Source organism: Epinephelus fuscoguttatus, linkage group LG14 (genome assembly GCF_011397635.1).
Source record: "Epinephelus fuscoguttatus linkage group LG14, E.fuscoguttatus.final_Chr_v1".
Taxonomy (NCBI): domain Eukaryota; kingdom Metazoa; phylum Chordata; class Actinopteri; order Perciformes; family Serranidae; genus Epinephelus; species Epinephelus fuscoguttatus.
The window spans coordinates 5,294,349-5,318,573 of record NC_064765.1 but is presented as its reverse complement, the minus strand read 5'-3'; the positions used below and the strand labels follow the sequence as shown (position 1 = coordinate 5,318,573).

Below are 24,225 nucleotides of genomic sequence, written 5' to 3'. Positions count from 1 at the left end.
CTGATGTGTTGCCTAGCAACAGCAGCAGCAGAGACTGAGACGGTCTGCAGCAGCTGTATGTGATAGTTTCTGAGCTGCTAAATGACCAAGCGGGAGGTTATAGTGGCGGCCATTTTATCTCCACCCATCACACCTACACACACACACACATACATAAACACACAGACACACACGCAGTGGTGTCCTCTGACTGACTCCAGAGGCAGCAGACTGTAGAGAGACGCCAGACGGCTGTCACTAATGGGCTTTTCCTGCTGCGTGTGTGCATGTGTGTGTGTGTGTGTGTGTGAGACGCAGCTGATGACACACACACCAAATAAAAATCAGAGAGGTTGCACAGTTGACATTTTGTAGAGTAATTAATCATTGTTGTCAGTGGATCGATGAATGAACAGACGCGTGGAGGCTGAGAGTATCTCCGCCCTTCTCTCTACTGTTCTCTTCTTTTTGTTATTCAGAGATGACTGGTATGGCAGAGGATCTCCCAGTGTTTCCACAGCAACCCAGCCAGCTGCAGGAAGTCACCCGCAGTCCTCGACCAGTCACAGTCAGGCGGTGGCGAGGAGAGCCAATGAGACGCTGAGGGAGATGGGACGTTTGAAGGCTGAGATGAAGATGCTGCTGACGGTGAGTTGGTAGAGAAGAAAATTAGAGTACAGCAGTTAAACACAGTCGAGTACAGTAACATCAGGGGGCCCTGGTGTTTGTTTGTTTGTTTGACGTCTGAATGACTCTCCATCGTCCAACAGCCAGAAGACTCTCTGATAACCATTAGACCTGGACCAGACCACCACCAGGCCCAACAAAATCTGCTTCAGTCCCAAGAATCACACTCCAATCCAAACCATTTACAATCCCAGTCCCAACAATCCAAGTCCCAGTCCCAACAATCTAAGTCCCCGTCCCAACGACCCAAGTCCCAGTCCCAACAATCCAAGTCCCAATCCCAACAATCCCACTCCCAGTCAGAACAATCTCATTCCTTGTCCCAACAATCCAAATCCCAAGAAAACCTGCTTCAGTCCCAACAATCCAAATCCCATAGAAACCACTTACAGTCCTCACAATCCCAGTCCCAAAGATCTCATTCCCAGTTGCAACAGTCCAAGTCTCAAGAATCTCATTCCCAATACCAACAATCCAGATCCCTACAAAACCTGCTTCAGTCCCAACAAAACCACTTAGAATCCTCAGCCCATCAATCTCATTCCCAGTCCCAACAATCCAGATCCCAACAATCTCATGCCCCATGCCAGCAAACCGAGCTCCAACAAAACCAGTCTCAATTCCAACAAGTCCAGTCCCAACAAAGTCTGACCCATCAAGCCCAGCCCCAGTTGTCCCAGCAGTCCCAGTCTGTGGTGGTCCAGAGGAGGCCTGTGGTCCCGTCCATGTTGGAGGAGGCGGGTCTGGTTCTCCGTCAGGTTCGGCGACAGAAGAAGGTTTTGGAGGAGAACCTGGAGGCTCTGCTGAGAGCCAAAACTGGGGAGGTCCTGAACTGCCAACTGGAGGCAATGGTTGCTAACAGGTAGCTAATGCTAACTTACTGTCCGCTAACTTATAGCTAACATTAACATACTTTATGTTAAAGGTTGATTATGTGGAATGAGCAGAATACCGCCATCCAGTGTGTCTAGATCGTAGTCGCAACTACAAAAAATAATTCCAGCAGTCGGGTTGCCAGGTTCGATGCCAAGTGTGTGAAGCCATCAGCCTGCACCATGTCAAGTGATGAATCATACAGGGTAACGACTAATTTCGACTAATCAATTCATTTTACAACAGTATTTAACATTAGCCTAGCTATAGGTCTATATATATATATATATATATATATATATATATATATATATATATATATATATATATATATATATGATGTTATGTGTGGTATTTATTCAGTTTTGGGAAATCACGATGTCTAGAAGGCATCAGTGGCTGCATGAAGCGGGCTCAAGCCCCCGTTCCGCTGCGAGCCACGTCGGGTTGGCGACTACTTCATTTCTTACCACGCAGAGTGCACTGCAGACGCTAATGTTTGTGTCACTTTTTACCGAGTCAAAATCAAAGTAATGTCGGTACTTCCAAGCATGAAACGCTGCATGGTCCTGCTCTCTCCTGCACTCCATGTTATCTGTTGTTGATCTACACGTGTCTGTTGTTTTACCACTGACGTCGCACCGCTCATACCTGATTGTCATGAGACAGTCTCACATAATCACGGTTTATAAAGCAGTATCGCAGCCTGCTTGCGGTAAATCTATCTTGAAAAAGTAAATTGACCATCAGTGCCGACAGGTAATATTAGCTAAGTTAGCAAGTGAGTTAGCTTACCGATCGAGGAGAAAAGTAGCCATTTCCGCGTGCGTTCTTATGCCGTGGGAATCCTTTACTCAAGTCCATCGAGCAAATGCTTTGCCAATATTAACTCTCGTCTTTGCCCTTCTCCGGTCACTCTGTTGCTGGGATGGATAACGTACCGTTCTCCGGGACTCTAAAGCAGCTGCTGGACATGCAGACTCCATCATGCCGAGCATAGAGACCGTACTTGGCAACCGGCAATGCCCGGCCGCTATTGGCTGGTACAATGTGAACATGACGTCATTGTTGAACCCGTCAAAATTTATAAAATTATTTAATTCAGACAAAATATAATTTTTCCAAGGAAATGCTATACTTTTATTCTGCACCCCTCTAAACGCACTGTGGATGTTTTTTGTTTTTTTTTTAAATTATAGCTTTTTAATTTAATTATATATATATATATATATATATATATATATATACTATATAATTAATTATTCTACATAATCAACCTTTAACCTTATGTGTGCTAACAGGGAGGCAATGCTAGGTAATGCTAAGGTATTAACAGTGACTTACTGCTAAAAGGTAACTAAAAGCTAACTTTATTACTTCTACGGTAGCTTCTAATATTATTTTAAAACGAATGCTAACACTTATATTTTCACTAAGAGGTAGCTGGCTAGCTACCAGTTTGCTATGTGTAGTTAATGCTAACTCTTTAAAGGAAATGAAAGGATAACATTACCCTTTATCTTAACCTTGTTAGCTAACATTAACTAAAGGACTATTATTGTGTATCTTGTGTTAACTTAATGTGTTAATTAAATGTCCACTAAAACATATTTTATATTAACTTTATGTCTGTAAATGTTAGCTAATGTTAGCTAAAGGACTGCTAACATGTATCTTGTGTTAACTTAGTTACTTAATATCAGCTAAAAGACTGCTATGTATCTTGTGTTAACCTTATATCTGTCACAGTAAGTTAATATTAACTGAACGTGTGCTTACATGTAGCTACCTAATGTTTATTTTATGTGTGCTAACAGGTAGGTCTAGCTAATGCTATGTGACTGTACTTATTAAGTAACTAAAGAAACTAACATTGACTTTATCTTGGTTACAGTAGCTTTTACCGACAGGCAGCTAAAAGTACTTTAAAATCTGCAAAGACGTAGCTAACACTGGAGATAAAGAAGAGATTTGAAATGTGTAAAAAAAAAAAATACTTACAGTTAGTATAGTTTGAATTGTATTTTTATTTTTTGGCTGTCACCATAAACAGTTAATTATTGAAACACATCAGCAGATACTCACAGCGCTGTCAGTTCAGAGCTGCAGACAAACAAACACACTCTGTCAGGGGTTATGTGTGTGTGTGTGTGTGTGTGTGTGTGTGTGTGTGTGTGTTTGTTTATGATGTTGATTGACAGGCGGCCTCAGAGCGTCCTGCAGGCGGTGATGAGGTGAAACTGAACGCAAACATCACTTTGACTGACAGCTGTCAGACTGAAGAGACACTGTCAGTTTCCTTTTCTTTAGATTTTCAGTCCTCAGTGATGATGCTTTCATCTCACTGCTGTTTTTTCTCCCCACACAGAACAAACATATCAGGGAGGAACCTCATACACTCGTATCTGTTAAATGATGTTAAAAGCATCTTTTTAGACTCATAAAATGATGTGTGAATGATGTGCAGATAATATTACATTTTATTTAACGACATTCCTTTGATTGATGAAATGTTTATTGCCACCAATAAATGATTGGTTATTGTTCAGTCAGAAGTAAAGACATCAAGGTGTATAACTAATATTAACACAAGATATTCATTAGGGACATGGATAATTCCTGGAGCTTGTTATTCAGAGTGTATTAATTTAGTGGAGAAAGTCGTGTACTAAATTGAACATCCTAATCAGCCACAGGAGACCACAGCTGTCCGTTCCACAGAAACACCACAGAAGAAGACTGTGTCAGTAAGTTTGTGTCCTTTGTCCTCTGCAGAGACTGGACGGAAGAGGTTCGGATTAAGAAGACAGTGGACGCCTGGATCAGCACTTTAACCAAAGACATCCAGGTGAGTTCACACCTGTGCTGGAACACCTGTAGCCGGATGCATATAACTGTGTAGATTCAGTGTTCACACAGAGACAGAAACATTCTTTACAGATAAAGCCACACATACGGCTGAATCTGTTTTTTAAATCTAAATCATGTGTCGCTGGGCGCGCGAGCACGAGCCTCATCTTCACTCCCACAGTTCACCATAAATGGCTGGAGAAATGTCCTTAAAGAGCCGTTTGCATGTCGATAGTCGTACCTGCTCCACTGCTCGTTAGACCTGTCAGTGAGAAACGTGGCAAAGAGGAAGAAGTGCAGTTTCATCGACTGTGTCGCAGCGGCGATGTCTCCAGCAGAGCAGCTGTCATCACACACAGCTGTGAATGTTTGTAGCATCTGTACCAACCATTCCTCACATGTTTCTGCAAACCATCAAAATGTCCATCATCATTTCGAGCATTCATGTGGGAAACTAACTTTATAAAGTGTAGATGATGAAAATATCCGTATTTGATACCATTTTCGATACCACAGGAAAATTGGGATTAAGGGGATGAAATTTCAAATGATTATTAAAAATTATTTTCTTGGTTAATAGCAGAGAACAGCAGACATTATACAGAAAAAAGAGCAGCTGGTACCTGTGTATCGATACTGCAGAAAATGAGGATTAAAACTGTTCCAAATATTCAGAATCAATGTGTTTCAATAAAGCAATATTTTGACAACACTACATTTTACACAGCAGCCTAAAAACATAAGAACATTCGCCATGAAATTGACGATCTATGAACACTGTTACCGTCTCTCAATTTAAATTCAGCCACCTCCTCTCACCTGCACATATCTCAGATCAGGTTTGATCTCAGTTTGATTGTCTGTTCTCCTTCTTTATCCTTCTCTTGCTTCTTCTTTCTTCTTCTTTGTCCTCCTGTCCTCAGGCTGAGATGTCCTCAGAGGATGCTGCACTGACATCACAGCAGGGGGCTGCAGGGAGCTCCGCCCACACAGGTAGGGGGAGGCCAGTGAGCGCGCCCAAAGGAACACGAAGTAAGAATGTGGCGGGGAGAGGAAGCAGAGGACAGACATCTGGACACAGAGCGGTCAGTCTGGGCTCTGCTCTGATCAGTCGATTTCATTGATTTAATTGCTAACGTACAGGTGACGACTCATTGCTGTGATGTCATTGCTCCCAGCTGCAGGGGGCGGAGCCTGACAGAGCCACAGATAGGCTGGCGGAGAGTGACAGAGAATCATACCTGACTCATCTGTACGGCAGAGCTCCGTATGAAGGTCTGAGACGAACCCTGAAGAAGAGTCCCTACCTGCGCTTCAGCTCACCTGCCTCGCCGCTCGGCAGGAAGCCACGCCCCCGGCTGGTGGAGAGCGTCACAGGTGAGGGTGATTGATTTAAACGATAAACACCAGAGAGCAGAACAGTGTTATAAAACATACGGACTCATCGTGTCTCCGTCAGGTGTGAAGGTGAAGTCCTGTAAAACTCAGACGTGTTTGCCTCCTCCCATCACTCCGTCACCTGCACGACCTCAGCATCATGACATCATCAGGGGCTCCCACCTGACCTCTGGTGACCCCACTGACCTTTCAGTGACTCCTGCTGACACTTTCTCCGTTCCCATGGCGATCCCTCTGGGTCAGTAAACTAATAAACATCTGCACATTATTGTTTTTTATTGAAGTGTCAGTTAAAATAAATAATAAATAAATAAAATAAATAAATAAATGAAATAAACGAGAACAACCAGAGCTAACTGTGACATTTATGAAATACAAGTCTTTTTAAGATTTCAATTAGTCCTCTCTGACTTTCATTAGAAATATTAAAATAAAATCTGGCTTAAATGTAACTTTAATAAATAAAGAATGTCTGCTGCTGTTTCTCAGATTGAATTAAACAAAGTTAAAAAAAAAAAAAAAAAAAAAATTGAATAAAAAAAATGTAGCAAATAAAAATGATAAAACGTTACTAAAAATTAAAAATATAAATAATATATAGAAAATAAATATAATAACAATATAATAATAATGCTAATAATAAATTATTTTTTAAAAAATTAAATTGAAAAAATAAAATCTAAAAAATTGCAAACAGTAAAATGTTAAATATCTAAGTTGTCCTTCCCTCAGGTCGTCCCAGGATCGACTCCTCTTCCAGGTGTCTCACTGAGCGTCAACAGGAAGTGACATCACCACCTGCAGCTCTTCCAGAGTCTAGCATGGTTGCCGTGGACGAAGGAGCACCGGAGCTCCAGTCTCAGGTGAGTCTGACTGTCCCTTCCAATACCTTTACTACCATACTACTTAGTATGCCAGAAAATATTTAGTATGTCCCAATACATAGTATGTCACATGCGGTAAGCAAGCCAGCATGCTTTTCTGGCTTTTCTGACCCACAATCCTTTGCACATTGGAAGGTACGTCACATCGACTGAGCTGCAAACAGATGACAGCTTGACAGAAGCCGTAATGACAGATGACAGCGCGTTCTAGTGACTGATGACCAGTCGAATAATAAAACTAGGCACGACATTTAGCTCGAAATCCATTTTATTGACACAAACAAATAAAATATTTGGATCTAAACAATATACAAAAAAATCATATGTAAGATAAACTCAATATTAAAAACATTCAGAGGTAATACAGCAAACAACACAGAGCCACATCACTCAGCAGACGCCTGACTAAGATTCTTGTATCAGTGTCCACGAGGAGTGAGCTCAGTTCACTGGAGTCGGGTCCATATTTCTCACAGATATCCTGTGTAATAAAGCACACAAGTATGTGTTCTTTATTTTGTATCAGTCTGACACAAAACCAGCCTGAAAATGAACAAATGTGAAACGACTGCATGAGAGTCGATGGAGCGCAGCAGTTATGATCTCAGACCCTTGTTGTTAAGGCTGTACTCGGTCACGCTCAGCTGCTGCAAGTCTCTAGTGTGCTTACTCTACGGGCCTTACCTGCATCATCCAGTTAATTGTGTACGTGGCAGTTGAACCATTTTGACTTTATGCACCGGGGGGTGAACAGGGCCCTGTGTTCATCTGTATCCGGGTCCCAACTGGTCCAGCCACAGGGTCCAGATTCCCCTCAGTCATTAGTTTAAGGTCCACACAGTTTAATATATTCAGCGTCATACTTGCGTTTGTTCATGTCGTCACGCTAGTTTGCTGTCTTTGTTGTGTAGCTGTCCATTCTCTCACTCTACAACAGGAAATGGTGCGTCAACATAAAAGCTTGTGCCAGAAATTCACTGTACTTAAAAATAAAGTGTGTTTTTTACAAACTCCACACATTCGCGAGTCACTTGTGGTCCATTCAGAATGGACCCATGACCCACTTTTGGATCATGGCCCACCAGTTGGGAACCACTGATGGGTGGAATGCACCGTGAATCCTCAGGCTAGTCTGTATGAAGTGTTGCTGGTGCCCCCTGCAGGCTGCTCAGCTCATCACAGCCAAACTGCTTATCATACTGAGGTTGCCATGGTTACCTCCTCTTCCAGAACAGGTCTGATTGGTTCACACTGAGGCCTTGAAAGAAGTTTCTCTTTGAATCAATACACCTCACACTGAGTGAATTCACTGAAGATGAACAAACTGATCACATCTGGTCGCTAAGCAACAGCATCAGCTTAAACCTGAAGATGTGAATGTGTTGTTGTTGATGTGTTGTAAAAAGTATGACACACAATGACCTGTCCTCCTGTGATGATTATAGTTTTTTTCTTTAATTACTTTTAGTCGTAGTCTAACAGTGTAGATCATTTTCATGGACTGTTCACATTTATTTGTTTCTGCTTTATTTCTCTAGTTTCACTGAAATGGTGAAATGAAGTTGCATAAAAAACCTCAGAGGAATCAGGAGGTCAGAGGTCACTGACAGGTGTGTTTGTGTTGACAGGAGGAGCAACAGGATGCAGGTGAAGTTCCTCCTTCTCCTCCCCTTCCTCCTCCTCCTCCTCCTCCTCCTCCTGCTGACATCATCGAGAAGAAGAGTGAAGAAGAGGAGAATGAAGAGGACGTCTTCCCTGGAACTGACTTTCAGTCTGTTGTTGACATTGCCCAGGTAACCATCACCTTCCTCCTCCTCCTCCTCCTCCTCCTGGTGTATGTGTCTGAACTGCTGTCGGTGTGTGAAGCAGTCCCACAGCTCCTCCTGCTGGAGACAAACAGACATACAGCCTGTGTATCAGTCAGCATAATAACTCTGTATTCCACCTGGAAGTCCAAACTGGAGCAGGTCACTGCCTCAGGTGTTACTGATCCTCTTTTTATTGCATTGATTCAGTTCATCAGTTGGTGTCATTAATTGATTTAAAGGTCCAGTGCAGGGTATGAAATTGATAAAATATTTTGGGGGCAATTTTGGCCCCTGGAACATGGCTTTTGGGGGCATTTTTTGATAAATTGCGGGCCAAATGGCCCTTGCTAATTTCTGACACTGGTCCAGTGTATAGGATTTAGGTGGACATATTGCAATGGAATATAATATAATAAGTCTGTTTTCTTTGGTGTATGATCACCTGAAAGTAAGAATGTTTTTGTCTCCTTAGAATGAGACGTTTATATCGACATAGAGAGCGGGTCCTCATCCATCGCCATGTTGTACCACTGTGTTTCTACAGTAGGCTGTAGCTGTAGATCTAGCTGGCTCTAGATAGGGACATTCACATTATTTAATCAGCTAATGTAGTTAGCAGCCCCTCCAGTGGAAAGCTTGCTACCTTCTACAGTCTGTCTTAGCTTTTTCAGCCTTGTAAATATCTGAACAAACATCTTTGTTAAATGCCACAATCATGGAAACACTTTCAGTCCATCAGCCCCAAATAAGCTAGCTGGCCCGCTAGCAGTTAGTGCTCACTGCTGTGGGTGTGTGCTGTGTGCCAGTGTTAGCTGGCTGTCACTGTGCAGCGGCTTGTTCTTTCCCTCAGCCCCTTCACTGAACATGACCCAAGCACGTCAGAGCAGAGATTACTGCTTATTTCTTAACAGTTTTGGTACCTAATGTTGTATAGGCTACTTGGCAATTTTTTTAATCATTTAAATTTGACTGGGTGGTTAATAACACACTTTCCTGTGATGTGACGAACTCAGAGTACATATTTGTCCTTTATTTACCCACACTTCAAAATAACACTTGTCTCCGTTATCCTCTTCGTCTCATCTCTTGTTCTTCAGCAGCAGGAGGAGGTGAGTGTTGTGGGTGAGGAGGCGCTGGAGTTGGATGGAGGTCCGTCTCCCCCTCCGGTCCTGTATCAGGGTCCAGTCTTCCCTCCACAGGCGCCCTCTGCCCTCCCTGCCCAGGATCAAGGCTCCATCCCGGGCCTCAACCCGCAGACAGACGCCCTGGAGAACCGTCTGGTGGAATGGTGAGAAACCAGTCTGAACTGGTCTGACACTGACAGAGGTGGTGTTAGACTTTCTTGTTGTCTGTCATTTTGACAGACAGGGTTGTGAAAATTCTGTCATACTGTATTATTGGCAGTCATTTTAACTTGTAAAATATTAACGTGACCTCTGAGGTTGTGTTTGTGATGTGTCAGGGTGGAGCAGCAGCTCATGTCCAGGATGATCTCAGAGATGTACCGCCCCCCTCTCTCTGACCCCGCCCAGAACGACTCCACAGACCAATCAGAGTCCAGGGAGCAGAGCGTCACCTCAGATATCGGTGAGCAGACAGGCCGAAGGATCAGTCAGAGCGTGGTGTTTGGTTCTCATCATCATCAGACTTCATGAGCATGTGTTTGTGTGTGTTTGTTATGCAGGACTTTTACTTGTAACTAAGTATTAATACTTTTACTGAAGTAAAGTATCTGAGTACTTCTTCCACAGCTGCTGTGCGTTGTGTGAAGAGTTATGTTGTCCTGAGTTGAGGCTTGAAGGTGGAGGAGGAGAACCTGACTGTATATGTTTCTGTGTTCAGTGGAGGCAGCAGGAGGTGGAGGTCTGCAGCTGTTTGTGGACTCCAACATGTCGGTGGACTCGGCTCTGATCCGTCAGCTGGTCAATGAGGTTCTGGCAGAACACGTGGCCCTGATGCTGGGACAGAGAGACTCCATAGAACCAGGACCAGAGCTGGAACCAGAACCTGGGCCAGGATCACATCAGGAGGTACAGAGTGTTCAGTCCTCAGTCTGTCTGTGTGTTCTGACCATAAACTGATACCTGCTGCTGGTTCTGTTCCAGGACAAACCAGTACCACTGGTCCCTACACCAGTACCGACGCCTCCACCCAGCCCCACACCTTCCAGCAGGGAGACACCAGTCCTGACCACACCCCCTCCATCTGAACCAACCAGCCTGCTGAATGAGGAGTCTCCTCGGCCAATCACAGCTCCAGGTGAGACAGCAGTCCAGATGATACCTATATGTGTACATGTGGCATCAGCATTATTAACTGTGATGATGATGATGATTTGTCTCTCTCTGACTGACTGTGACCTCAGAGCCTGTAGCCACGCCGACCTCCAGCCCTGAGCCCGCCCCCTCAGCAGGAAGTCCTCCTGCTGCCCATCAAGCCCCGCCTTCTCTAACCTGGGGCAACGCTGAGCTGCCATTGGATGAGGAGAGACCTGAGGAGCACCTGGATACACGCCCGCAGCCTCTGTACGTACACACCAATACACTCGAATGACACCCAGGTGCATTGTGGGAGATGTAGGACAAGAGATGACTGACTGCTCTCTCCTCCTGCAGGGTGATGTCAGTAGCACAGGAGGAGCCTCCTCTCTCCTCCCCTTCTCTTCCCTCCATCCCTCCTGCTCTCTCCCCGTCTCCTCCTCCTCCTCCTCCTCCTGGTCCTGACCCCAGACCAGCGTCCCCCTCCAGCTCCTCAGAGGACTCCAGCACCAGTAGCACCAGTAGCACCAGTAGCACCAGTACAGTGACAGCAGGGACTGAAGCAGCGCTGAAGCACATCTCAGAGGGAGAGCTGCTCATCAGTGTCAACCAGCTGGCTGCCATGACAGGTATCTTCATCATCATCAGCATCATTATAATCACTTCGATATCTTTTCTGTTCTCAATATTTAAAACTAAACTTAGAAGCATTGTCTGTCTGTCTGTCCCTCAGAGGAGGAGGCTGTGTGCAGTTTCTCCAGCTCTCTTCAGGAGCTGCAGGACATGGTGAGGAACATGTTTATAATCACTTGTCACCGCTGACAGTAATACTACAGGCTTTAGTATTTCCTGTGTGTCTGTTTGGTCACTTCCTGTCCCTCCTGCAGGACTTTGACCCCCCCAGTGAGGGACAGGTCAGAGGTCACAATCTCCTGCTGAACAAGATGGAGCAGAGAGTCATACACCCACCCAGAGGAGAGAGGCCACAGCCAGAGGTACATGCACATACACATAGAAGCCCCTTTTGCACTGCCTGTTCAAGGCAGGAATATCACGCCGTTATTCCGACTCGCCGTTCTGTATAAAAGGTACAAACACAGAGAGGAGTGTCAGAGTTGCCTCGCCTTGAAGCCGGCAGCAACAGCATCTGTGTAAAGGGGGCAGAAAGCAGGAATGAATAGGTTTGACGTTTTGACGACGTGTTATGTGTGTGTGTGACTCACCGCTGGTAAATTTTAGAAGTAGCTGTTAGCAGCTAACTCAAAGAAAAAGAACAGCGGCCAAAAATGTCCTCGAATTGGGAGAACAGTGAGGTCCAGGAGCTCTTTACCCTCCGAGCAGAGGATAAGATCAGCTGCTATATAATAGAGACTGTGAATGATTGTTTTTGCCATGTCATTAAGTGCTGCCAACACGAATCTTATATGTCAGACTACAGTGGGATGCTGTTGTATTACATGTCACACCCTTCACACCTCTTTTGCCAGCAAAAAAGGCGTGCTGCCTAAAATCACACACTGGAGAGGCATGATCCATCCTCACTCATGAACAAGACCCGAGACACTTGAACTCTGTCGCCTCTTGAACCCTCACATATGGTCAAGAGCTCTGGGTAGTGACCTAAAGGATGAGATTGCGGATACAAGCAGCCGCAATGAGTTTCCTCCGTGGCGTGTCTGGGCTCAGCCTTAGAGATAGGGTGAGGAGCTCGAACATCCGGAGGGAGCTCAGACTCGAAAGGGGTCAGTTTTGGTGGTTTGGGCATCTGATCTGGATGCTTCCTGGGCGCCTTTTGTTAGAGGTGTTCCAGGCACGTTCAACTCGTAGGAGGCCCCGGGGCAGACCCAGAACACACTTAGAGGGATTACAAATCTCATCTGGCCTGGGAACACCTTGGGGTCCCCCAGGAGGAGCTGGAAAGCATTGCTGGGGAGAGGGACGTCTGGGGTGCTTTGCTTGGCCTGCTGCCCCTGTGAGCCGGCCCCGGATGAACAGATGAATATGGATGGATGGTGCAGCTTGACTCTGCCCTCATTTTGCGCTATATAAAAAAGTGAACGCGACATAAAGAAGGGACGTCGTAGCGATCTCTGTGTAAAAAGAGCTATACACATACACTACTACACACACACACAAATATACACACACACACAGTAAACTGTAACCTGCTGTGACCTCAGGGCGCCTGGGGAAGGGATCAGGAGGAGGAGGTGAGCGTGGGTGAGGTGAGAGACGACTGGACCACAAAACCTCACAGGACTACAAATACCAAGAGCTACAGCAAGAGTACAGCAGGCCAACGGGATCAAACCTCACCTGGACAGATCAGTCAGTGTGCAGGTACGATATGACTGCCTTCAGACACAGCTGAGGGCTTCACTTGTCACATTCATTAATGTCACAACATTTGAATATATATTTTATGTTCCATTAGATTCAGACTGTGTCTGCAGGTACACTGGTAGTTTTTAATCAGATTCTTTTCTTCTCTATGGAAACAAGCCCAAAAGAAGCGACGGATACATATATACAGTACAGGCCAAAAGTTTGGACACACCTTCTCATTCAATGCGTTTTCTTTATTTTCATGACTATTTACATTGTAGATTCTCACTGAAGGCATCAAAACTATGAATGAACACATGTGGAGTTATGTACTTAACAAAAAAAGGTGAAATAACTGAAAACATGTTTTATATTCTAGTTTCTTCAAAATAGCCACCCTTTGCTCTGATTACTGCTTTGCACACTCTTGGCATTCTCTCCATGAGCTTCAAGAGGTAGTCACCTGAAATGGTTTCCACTTCACAGGTGTGCCTTATCAGGGTTAATTAGTGGAATTTCTTGCTTTATCAATGGGGTTGGGACCATCAGTTGTGTTGTGCAGAAGTCAGGTTAATACACAGCCAACAGCCCTATTGGACAACTGTTAAAATTCATATTATGGCAAGAACCAATCAGCTAACTAAAGAAAAACGAGTGGCCATCATTACTTTAAGAAATGAAGGTCAGTCAGTCCGGAAAATTGCAAAAACTTTAAATGTGTCCCCAAGTGGAGTCGCAAAACCATCAAGCGCTACAACGAAACTGGCACACATGAGGACCAGGAAAGGAAGACCAAGAGTCACCTCTGCTTCTGAGGATAAGTTCATCCGAGTCACCAGCCTCAGAAATGGCAAGTTAACAGCAGCTCAGATCAGAGACCAGATGAATGCCACACAGAGTTCTAGCAGCAGACCCATCTCTAGAACAACTGTTAAGAGGAGACTGCGCGAATCAGGCCTTCATGGTCAAATAGCTGCTAGGAAACCACTGCTAAGGAGAGGCAACAAGCAGAAGAGATTTGTTTGGGCCAAGAAACACAAGGAATGGACATTAGACCAGTGGAAATCTGTGCTTTGGTCTGATGAGTCCAAATTTGAGATCTTTGGTTCCAACCGCCGTGTCTTTGTGAGACGCAGAAAAGGTGAACGGATGGATTCCACATGCCTGGTTCCCACTGTGAAGCATGGAGGAGGAGGTGTGATGGTGTGGGGGTGTTTTGCTGGTGACGCTGTTGGGGATTTATTCAAAATTGAAGGCACACTGAACCAGCATGGCTACCACAGCATCCTGCAGCGACATGCCATCCCATCGGGTTTGCGTTTAGTTGGACGATCATTTATTTTTCAACAGGACAATGACCCCAAACACACCTCCAGGCTGTGTAAGGGCTATTTGACCAAGAAGGAGAGTGATGGAGTGCTGCGGCAGATGACCTGGCCTCCACAGTCACCGGACCTGAACCCAGTCGAGATGGTTTGGGGTGAGCTGGACCGCAGAGTGAAGGCAAAGGGGCCAACAAGTGCTAAACACCTCTGGGAACTCCTTCAAGACTGTTGGAAAACCATTTCAGGTGACTACCTCTTGAAGCTCATGGAGAGAATGCCAAGAGTGTGCAAAGCAGTAATCAGAGCAAAGGGTGGCTATTTTGAAGAAACTAGAATATAAAACATGTTTTCAGTTATTTCACCTTTTTTTGTTAAGTACATAACTCCACATGTGTTCATTCATAGTTTTGATGCCTTCAGTGAGAATCTACAATGTAAATAGTCATGAAAATAAAGAAAACGCATTGAATGAGAAGGTGTGTCCAAACTTTTGGCCTGTACTGTATATAGAAAGGTGATGTTTAGAGAGCAAGCCCAAATAAGCAACTCCACTTTAGAAACAAGCCCAGAGTCGCGGCTAATAAGCGGACCCGGCAACCCTGCAGCTTGTCCTCCACATTTCTTCCGTCCTCCTGCGTTGATGACGTGGGACGTATCCCGCCTCTCATTGGCTGATGCTCTTTGTCAGTCGTGTCAGACTTCTCCAGTTTTCTAGCATGCCAGATATCCAGTCCCAGTCACAGACAAGGGGGCGACTTGCTCGTAGGCTTGTTCACACATGAGGACTCGTCGTGGCAGACTATCTGCCGACTCACCTCCGACCCAAGGTGGCTCCCAAGATCCTCTGCAACGTCACAATCGCAGTGAAATCGTGTAATGTGAACTAGGCTTTAATGTAACCCTGTTTCTAACAGATGTGTCAGAGGGCAGTTTAGGAGCAATTAATCAGGACTCGGTTGCCATGGGTGACCTGACGATGGAGCCAGTTGGTACGCTGTCCTCTGACCTCCAGACTGACCTGACACTGTCTCCTCCTCCACACCTGGAGGACACACACACAGCGGGACAGGTGACAAACTCACTGAGACACACACACACGGAGACACTGCTTACTTACTGAAGTGAAATCAACTGACTGTGTGTGTGTCTGTGTCTGTGTGTGTGTGTGTGTGTGTGTGTGTGTGTGTGTTCAGGTTGTTGCTGTCAGACCGATCCACAGACAAACAGGTAAGAAGCTCAGTGATGGTGTCCTTTTAAAGTAGGTCGTCCACATGCTTTTGTCCACACAGTGTTTGTATATGACCACCAGAGGGCGCTGTGTCTCCACCACTCACTGTCTGTCTGTTCAATAGTTCCCTTGTTACTGACTCATTCCATCAGTGTGTGTCTCTCCCAGTCAGTTCCACTGGTTTCACTGGTCAGGACTCAGAGATTCAGACTGGTCTCTGGGTGCTTTGATATTAACTTTGATTTATAGCAATAACTACTTGTATAGTCGTTTTATATATATATGTACATAAAGCAAAGACACTCATTAAAAACACACACATACACACACACACACACACGGTGAAAACATTGTGTATGTGTGTGTGAACAGCTCCACACTGACTGCAGCCGCTCTGTCACCAGCTCTCCATACATGGTAATGTTTATACTGACTGAGCTGCTTCAGTGTATTGTTACACTGTGTGTGTGTGTGTGTGTGTGTGTGTGTGTGTGTGTGTGTGTGTGTGTGTGCTAAAATAGTCTTCATTACAACAATAACAGCAGAGTTTCCTCAGATTTCATCAGTTATCAGCTGATATTTTGGTTTATTGGTTATAAATTCATCCTAGCTATGTTTCAGCTCTACTGTGTTATTTACATGTTGTGTGTCTTAAAGGGACAGTTCACCCCAACATCAAAAACACATGTTTCCTTTTACCTGTAGTGCTGTATATCAGTCTAGATAGTTTTGGTGTGAGTTGCAGAGTGTTGGAGATATCAGCTGTAGAGACGTCTGTTTTCTCTCCAGTATAATGAAACTCAGCTTGTGGTGCTCAAAGCGCCAAAAAACTATTTGAAAAATGACTCAGTCACTCAAGATAATCCACAGACCTTGTTGTGAGCAGCTTCATGTAGGAACTATTTTATGTCTACTGAACTACACCTGGCAACTGTCACCGCGCAGAAGGAAGCATGCATCTACTCATGGACGTGAGGCTTGTGCTCGTGACAGTGTGAGATGTAAACTTTAATGGCGTCCTTGTCGGTAACTTTAGCTAGCTCAGTGGTGCTACGGAAGCTAACAGTGGATGCATGCTCTCTTCTGTGCAGTGATACGGTCGGCAGCTGAAGTTTAGTAGAAAGTAAGTGTAATGTCCCCACATGTCTCGTGAAGGAGTCTCAGGTCTGAAGAGGAGGGCACGTGTTTAATTACTACACTTTGATTAAAGTCAGAAAACCTCTGCAAAGTTTTACACAAATATTTTCTCTTTAAAGCAGTACAGTAGCAATCAAAATTATTCAACCCCCATTGCATATTAGGCTTACTGGCAAAATGTACAATTTTTCAGCTGTTTGCAATAAACAAAGTAGACAAGAACAGTTGAAATAGTTTAATGAAACTAATATTACCATGGGTTTTATCCAAATTCAACACAAAATGCTACTTTTAATCACTACTGCAGTCTCAAAATTATTCAACCCCGTCTCAAGCACACCTGGTGCAACTAATCAAGGGCTTCATTAGTTCAGGTGTGCTTGAGATAGAACACATAAATACCTGGACTGGCTAGGGGTTTGTTGAGAGTGACGTTTGATTGCATGTTAGAAGAAGTCAAAAGAATTGTCCAAAAAGTTCAGAGAAGAAATCATTGCCTTGCACAAACAATGAAAAGGATACAAAAAGATAGAAAAAGCTCTGAATGTTCCTAGAGATACAGCTGGAAGCATAGTTCGCAAGTTCAAAGTTAAAGGAACAGTGGCTACACTACCTGGACGTGGCAGAAAGAGGAAACTATCAGCGGCTGCCAGCAGATTCCTGAGGAGGCAAGTGGTCAAAAACCCTCGAGTGACTGCAAAACACCTGCAGCAAGACTTGGTGGCAGCAGGCACTGAGGTTTCAGTTTGCACAATAAGGCGCATACTAAACACTGAAGGGCTCCATGCCGGGACTCCAAGACGTACACCAATACTGACCCAAAAGCACAAGAAAAGTCAGCTCCATTATGCTCAAAACCATATAAATAAGCCACAGAAGTTCTGGAATTCTGTTCTGTGGAGCGATGAAACAAAACTGGAACTTTTCGGGCCCATGGAACAGCGGTATGTCTGGAGGAAGAAGACTGAAGCATATGCTGAAAAGAACACCCTGCCTACAGTGAAGCATGGCAGTGGCTCAGTGATGCTCTGGGGCTGCTTTGCTGCCTCTGGCACTGGAAACCTGCAGCGTGTGGAGGGCACGATGGATTCAGTCAAGTATCAGGAAATCTTAGGTAAAAACGTCATGCCGTCTGTGAGGAAGCTGAAGCTTGGGCGTCATTGGACCTTCCAACAGGATAATGATCCCAAGCATACCTCAAAGTCCACCAAGGCTTGGTTTCAGAAGAAGAAATGGAAGATTCTAGAGTGGCCGTCACAGTCGCCTGACTTGAACCCCATAGAAAATCTCTAGTGGGATTTGAAGAAGGCGGTTGCAAAACGTACCCATGAGGAATGGGCTGAGATTCCTCAGGAACGCTGTCTGAAGCTGGTGTCTGGCTATGCATCACGTTTGCAGCAGGTCATAACAGCAAAAGGGTGCTCTACTAAGTACTGAAGATGCTTGTCATGAAGGGGTTGAATAATTTTGAGACTGCAATAGTCATTAAAAGTAGCATTTTGTGTTGAATTTGGATCAAAACCCTTGTAATATTAGTTTCATTGAACTACTTAAACAGTTCTTGTGTAATTTGTTTATTGCAAACAGCAGAGAAATTGTATATTTTGCCAATAGGCCTAATATGCAATGGGGGTTGAATAAATTTGATTGCAACTGTACTTCAGTTTTGTAAAGCTGCTGCTGATGATGTGACTGTAGCCCAAATCTGACGATCTGCTTAATGATAAACTACAATTTAGCCTTTTATAGCATAGTTAGCTGTGATCATTAGTCTGGTGATTAAGGGGCCGTACACATGCCGCATATTAAACCGCTTGCTAAGCAACCTTAACAAGCCCCGTATCAAACCTGATGTACCTGAAATCCTGAGTGCAGAGCTGATCTTCTTCCAGGAGCTGTTTATAAGTGTGTAGGCCTATCGTCTGTGGGACAGATGTAAAGCTCTGGGTAGCCCTGCACTAACGTGATCAACTTTTCGTGTTTATCAGACTGAATATTTACAGAAGAAGGGAAAGATATCTGTCGGCTGTGATTGGTTGTTCCTCGTCACATGACATGCGGTGTGCGCTGCTGTGTTCCAAATGTTGAACTCAGTTTATCTCAAAGCGCAGCCATCTCTCTCTGGCATTTGAGCGCGCCTGCTGTGCGTCTACATTGAAAATAGGGCTGCAACTAACGATTATTTTCACTGTCGACTAATCTGTCGATTATTTCTTCGATTAGTCGACTAATCATTTTATCGAGAAATGTGTTAAAATGTTGAGAAATGTCGGCCTGTCTCTCCCAAACCCCAAAACTGTCATCTAATGTCTTGTTTCATACTCATGCCAAAGGTTTTTAGTTCACTGTCACGGGAGAGTGTGTAAAGCTGCCAATATTTGAACGTAATAAGCTGCAATAAGAGTATTTTGGGGTACTTTTATAGTACTTTTCTATGACTCAAACCGATTAGTTGACTACTAAAATAGTCACCAGTTATTTTCATAGTTGATTACTCATCAATTAGTCGACTAATTGTTGCAAAACAATTAATTTGAGGGCAGAAAAAGGCGGCATGTGTACGGCCCCTAAAGGAATACTTCAGCCACTGAATGATCATTTGTTTATCGGTTACTCAGCGTGTGTTCCGTTAAATTCATGGAGGAATTTTTTTTTCTTACGTGCCTCCACGGTGAACGGAGAGTCCAAAAGAGGCTAATTTTCTTCATGAATTAAAGTAAAGAGGGACCACCTTTAACAACAGCAACTTAATCAAACCATCTGTTTACAAACTCTCACACAACTCGTGCAGTATAATCCAAGTCTCATTTATCCAGTTGTATGCTCAGTATTTCACAAACACATGACTTTTACCTAGAAAACTTTACTATTTAAAACTGATCTGAAAGTGAAACTTATCTATCTTCTCTTCAAAGCCAGATTTCATTGATCAAAACACTCATTTTACCTCCCTGAACACAGGAGCTGCTGGTCTACAGCTGCCTCCACCAATTGTTTGTTTGTGTTGTGTGATTTTGGGCTATATAAATAATATTAGACTAAATCCAAATGAACCTTTAACAAATTAACCCAGAAGTTTTAATATAACTTTGCTGTTGTTAAATGTGGTCTCTGTTTTTGGATTCTCCGCTCACCGTGGAGGCCTGAGAGAAAACTGATACACACGGTCATTTTGTGGGTGAAGTGTTCCTTTAATCATCTCCTCAGACTGATGTTTTCTCCCGAGGTTCAGCGGTCCGCTCTGCGCTGGGTGTAGTGTGTGAAGTGTGTGTAGTTTGAATGTAAACAGGAAGTAGCAGCATCAGTGGGATCAGTGTGTCTGGATGAGAGTCAGGATGTGGAGTCAATAAACTCACACATACACACACACACACACAGATCCTGTACTGAAACAACACACAGTCAGTGATGTGTGTCAGTGTTTACTTTACACACACACACACACACACACACACACACAGGCTCTGTATTCTCAGCTGAACTGAACCTCTCTGTTGTGTTTAGAGACGCCATATTCTTTGGAAGAAAAAAAAAAAGTTGTAACTGGCGCGTAGTGAATCTTGGGGTAGGTTCAGGGCCACGCAGGACTCCTCAGTTTCACCCCCCAAATTCAGGGAAAGAAGGCCTCATTTTTTTGGCCACATTCGAAGGCGTGTTCGAGATGGGACAGCCTCGCTTGGCCCCTGTGACAAAATTGGTCTTCAAATGTAGTCATCAACTGCTGCAGCCTCTGAATTGAGACCCAGCTTGTGTCTCATTTATCACATTGTCATGATCTGATTATTAATTTATTTGATTAAAACCACAGTTTGAGATGAAACACAGTGAAAGTACTTTAAACTGTGATCCACACGTGCGTGTACAAGTGTGTCATATCCAGGCATTAGTACAAATAATCCAGAAGCATCACAGTGTTTTTTACGGTGTGAGAGAGTGCATGGATGTAAGTGAATGTCTGGTTGTCATGGAAACGTGTTAGAAGTTAAAGCAGGCGTGTTTGCCATCACGCATCAGCGGCCAATCTCAGAGCATGTATTTATAAGTGTGTGTGTGTGTGTGTTTGTGTGTGTGTAAAGTTGAAGGTCTGTCAGTGTCATCTTTGTCTCTGTGATTTGAACGAGCTCGGTAACCGTGACGACCGGCTAACGGAGGGACGTGTTGTTACTGTGTTGCCAAGGAGACGCAGAGAGCGATGAGAGCAACAGGAGGAGAGAGGTTTTTATTTAAAGGCAAAAATAACAGAGCAGTCTCATGCTCTGATTATTATTGTTAATGTTATTAATAACCCAACAGACTGAACAGAAGTAATTTCTTCAGGCACATTCATCAGATGAATGTGAGGATGAGGAGGAAGCAGCTGTTATAAGGTGACGTTACTGACTGATCTGACATCAGTGTCCTGGTTTATTGAACTGGTTCTGTTTGAACATCAGACATCTTAATGACACTTCAGGTTTCAGTCTGTAAACTAAACATCTGGTATTTGATCATCTGATGAACTGATGATATTATTATTTCCACACCCTGTAGTCACACATCAACATAATGATCAGAGCTTTTTCTGAACCAGACAGGAAATGTGCTGCAAAACTAAAACTAGGAGCTAGAAGAGGCTGAAGAGCTGCAGAGATGGAGACAGACCATTCTCTGAGAGTTCACCACTAACCAGAAACTGGGTTTCATCCACCTGTTTTTATTTTTCAAAAAGTACAAATAAGAAGAGTTTCCTGTGTGAGGTGTGACAGTAGTTTCGTGGATAAAAGCAGGAACAGGGTGAGTGAATAAATGATGACATACATGAGGAGCTGAAACATGATGATGAACATGATACACATACATGAAATGTTTTCCTCCACATTGGTATTGCACGTCTCTGCAAACCTCAGATAACGTTATATTTACGTAGCAAATACGTTGAAACTTTAAATTTCAACAATGCTGTGGTTAATGTGTGTTCAGATTTAAGTACAAAAATCATTTGGTTATAGTTAAGAAAGGTCATGTTTTGGCTTAAAGTACCTGGTTTTGGTGGTACCGTCTCTGCTGGAAACACAGCAATGACTCACTAAACCTCTGATCACACAGAAATTATTTTAGCAGGCATCTTTCTGTAATTGTTTTTAATGAGAGTGAAGCTTTTAACTTGATGAAAAAGGCTGTCCGTAACTTTGGCAAGATCGGTTGCCGTTATAGTTTAACAGCATTCGGAAAGACTTGGGAAACGTGGCGGGACAAGAACTAAAGTTAAGGCAGCGAAAGTCCCAGTTGGGAGAGTGGGAGTGGAGGATGGGTCCAACTAACTGTGACTTTCACCTGGGAGAGCGGTGTTCACGTCCTGTAAGATTATAAAGCCAAACCCTGTTCTTTTTTCCTAAACCTAACCACGTGCTTTTGTTGTTGAAGGAAAACCCTCTTTTTTAGGGTCTCATGTACCCACACAGATCTCTGTTTATCTGCTGACAGCCTCTCACCCTCAACCAGAGCTACAGACAGTACCCTCTGCCTCAACATGGCAGCAACTACACACTGATTACTGGAGGATAAATACAATAAAATAAATGGAAAGGTGAAGGTCAGGGTGAGGAGGTGATGGGGTGGTCGCCTGGCAGTAATGAAAAGGTGCAGCAAGAGTTGATTTTTTTACAAGTGGTATTCAATTTTAAAAAAAGAAAAAGGCAGTGCAATGAGCCTCGCGTTTTTGCAACCTGCAAAATGCTCTGACACGCTCTCTAAAAAGCAGCAGGTTTTGTTGTTTGTTGGTCATCAACAGTGGTCTGCAGCTTGGCAGGCGTCTCTCCTGGGTGTCACACCATCCACCGTCCCCTCGACCTCCAGGTGACAAAGTCAGCTCACTTTAGTTGTTAGCATGAAACGTACAAATGTAACGTATTTGTAGTTTGCAGAAATGCCAACATTTTCTCCTGGAAACTGAACTGGGTTCTCCAAGGTCTGAGCTTTTAATGGCACAAACCAGCTGTTTATATATACTCATATTCACGCAGCAGCAGTGGATTGGTTTTTTTGTTTGTTTTTTTTAATCCAGTTCAAATCAGAGCTGAGTTTGTGTGAAGTGTGATATGACTCCTGATAGTCAGAGTCAGTGTGAGAGGAGCAGACCTCCAACATGGCCGCTGGCTCCTCTCTGACTGATGTTTGTTCTCACAGTGAATCTGTGAGAACCGAAAACACACTGAGGTTCTCTGAGAGGAACCACACACTGAGAGCTGCTGGGTGTGTGTTTACTTACTCTCATGTTTCACACACACACACACGCACACGCACACACACACTGAGCTCAGTGTTTTTACCCAAACCCTCCATCAGCAGCTCACACTGCCTCCATTCACACACTCTGACACTGTGTGTGTGTGTGTGTGTGTGTGTCAGTCAGTTACATCTATAAACTCCTCTTTCTCTCAGTTTGGTCTGTGGAGACGGACAGGACTGTAAACATGTGCCTCGTACTGAACGCCTGTATATTTCTGTTGCTGTCGTGAGTCAGAGGCTGACATTGTTCATGTGTTTGTCACAGCGTCTGAATGTTTGAGCAGCAGTGACTGATGTGTTCACAGAAGCTGTTAGAAAATTTACTTGTTGTGTTTTCTGTCTGGAAAGTGTTTGATTTATTATAATCAGCTGGTTGTACTTAAATGTAATTTACATTTAATGAGTAAATATAATCTACAGCTGATGTGTTTGTTTCTGCAGCCGAGCAGCAGCAGGGAGGAGGCGGGAGGGTGGACGTTCACCTGCCCTCCATCACACCACAGGAGGAAGAAGAGGAGGAGGAGGAGGTAATGGAGGAGGTCAGTGCAGCTGCAGACGCAGAGTCCTCCTCTGATGATGTTTTCTAGGAAGAAAAGACAATCATCATCATCTTTATTCTAACAGGCTGATGATTTGATGATGTCACACTTTGCTTTAATAACAAACACTGTTCAGTGTTGTCAGACTGTAAATACATGTTTTTAATAAACTTTTACTTTGAAATCTCTCTGCAGTCAGCTGTAATGTGTTTGTGTTTGTGCTCAATTTGTAATTGCTTCTTTGTCGATGATGTCATACATCAATGCGCTGTCCAGATGGCGGGCAGCTAAGTGGAGGCAAAGACTACCAACAATACACACGTGACTATAATTTGTGCTGTTTATGGCTGTTGCAGCAGATAAAACTGGGGAAAAGCAAAAACCACCCGAAGCCCCGAAAATGGTAAGATATAAAATGGAGAAGCAAAAAAAACGGCAGCAAATGTGGATCAAAAAGCTTCGTCTTCAGTCTGGAGGAGCGGAGTCAGCTACGTCAAACATCAACAATAGTGTTGTGTTAAAAATGCCTCGAGTTGGATACAATTACAAACTTCTGTGGCAACGTCTACGTGTTTTTAGCCACGACTCAGGTTTTTGTTTCACCAGACCTCCTGGAACAGTTGACCTAGTAGGTAGGAAATATAATTTCGACACCAGTGATCATAGC

At 44.0% G+C, this 24,225-nt stretch overlaps 1 protein-coding gene across 2 annotated transcripts in view; it reads left to right on the top strand.

Moving 5' to 3' along the window:
• kiaa0586 (KIAA0586 ortholog) overlaps window positions 1-23,694 on the top strand; it is a 46,287-nt gene extending 22,593 nt beyond the window's left edge. For both annotated transcript variants that reach the window (XM_049596459.1, XM_049596458.1), the window contains exons 10-29: window positions 459-627; window positions 750-1,528; window positions 4,315-4,387; window positions 5,313-5,474; window positions 5,568-5,766; window positions 5,849-6,025; window positions 6,520-6,650; window positions 8,300-8,464; window positions 9,577-9,767; window positions 9,942-10,066; window positions 10,322-10,509; window positions 10,585-10,738; window positions 10,845-11,004; window positions 11,095-11,366; window positions 11,471-11,523; window positions 11,625-11,732; window positions 12,918-13,077; window positions 15,302-15,456; window positions 15,581-15,614; window positions 23,461-23,694. In XM_049596459.1, coding sequence (XP_049452416.1) covers window positions 459-627; window positions 750-1,528; window positions 4,315-4,387; window positions 5,313-5,474; window positions 5,568-5,766; window positions 5,849-6,025; window positions 6,520-6,650; window positions 8,300-8,464; window positions 9,577-9,767; window positions 9,942-10,066; window positions 10,322-10,509; window positions 10,585-10,738; window positions 10,845-11,004; window positions 11,095-11,366; window positions 11,471-11,523; window positions 11,625-11,732; window positions 12,918-13,077; window positions 15,302-15,456; window positions 15,581-15,614; window positions 23,461-23,606 — 3,601 coding nt within the window. In that variant the 3' untranslated portion in view covers window positions 23,607-23,694. The remainder of the gene's footprint in view (window positions 1-458; window positions 628-749; window positions 1,529-4,314; window positions 4,388-5,312; window positions 5,475-5,567; window positions 5,767-5,848; window positions 6,026-6,519; window positions 6,651-8,299; window positions 8,465-9,576; window positions 9,768-9,941; window positions 10,067-10,321; window positions 10,510-10,584; window positions 10,739-10,844; window positions 11,005-11,094; window positions 11,367-11,470; window positions 11,524-11,624; window positions 11,733-12,917; window positions 13,078-15,301; window positions 15,457-15,580; window positions 15,615-23,460) is intronic.
• Window positions 23,695-24,225: the final 531 nt, after the last annotated feature.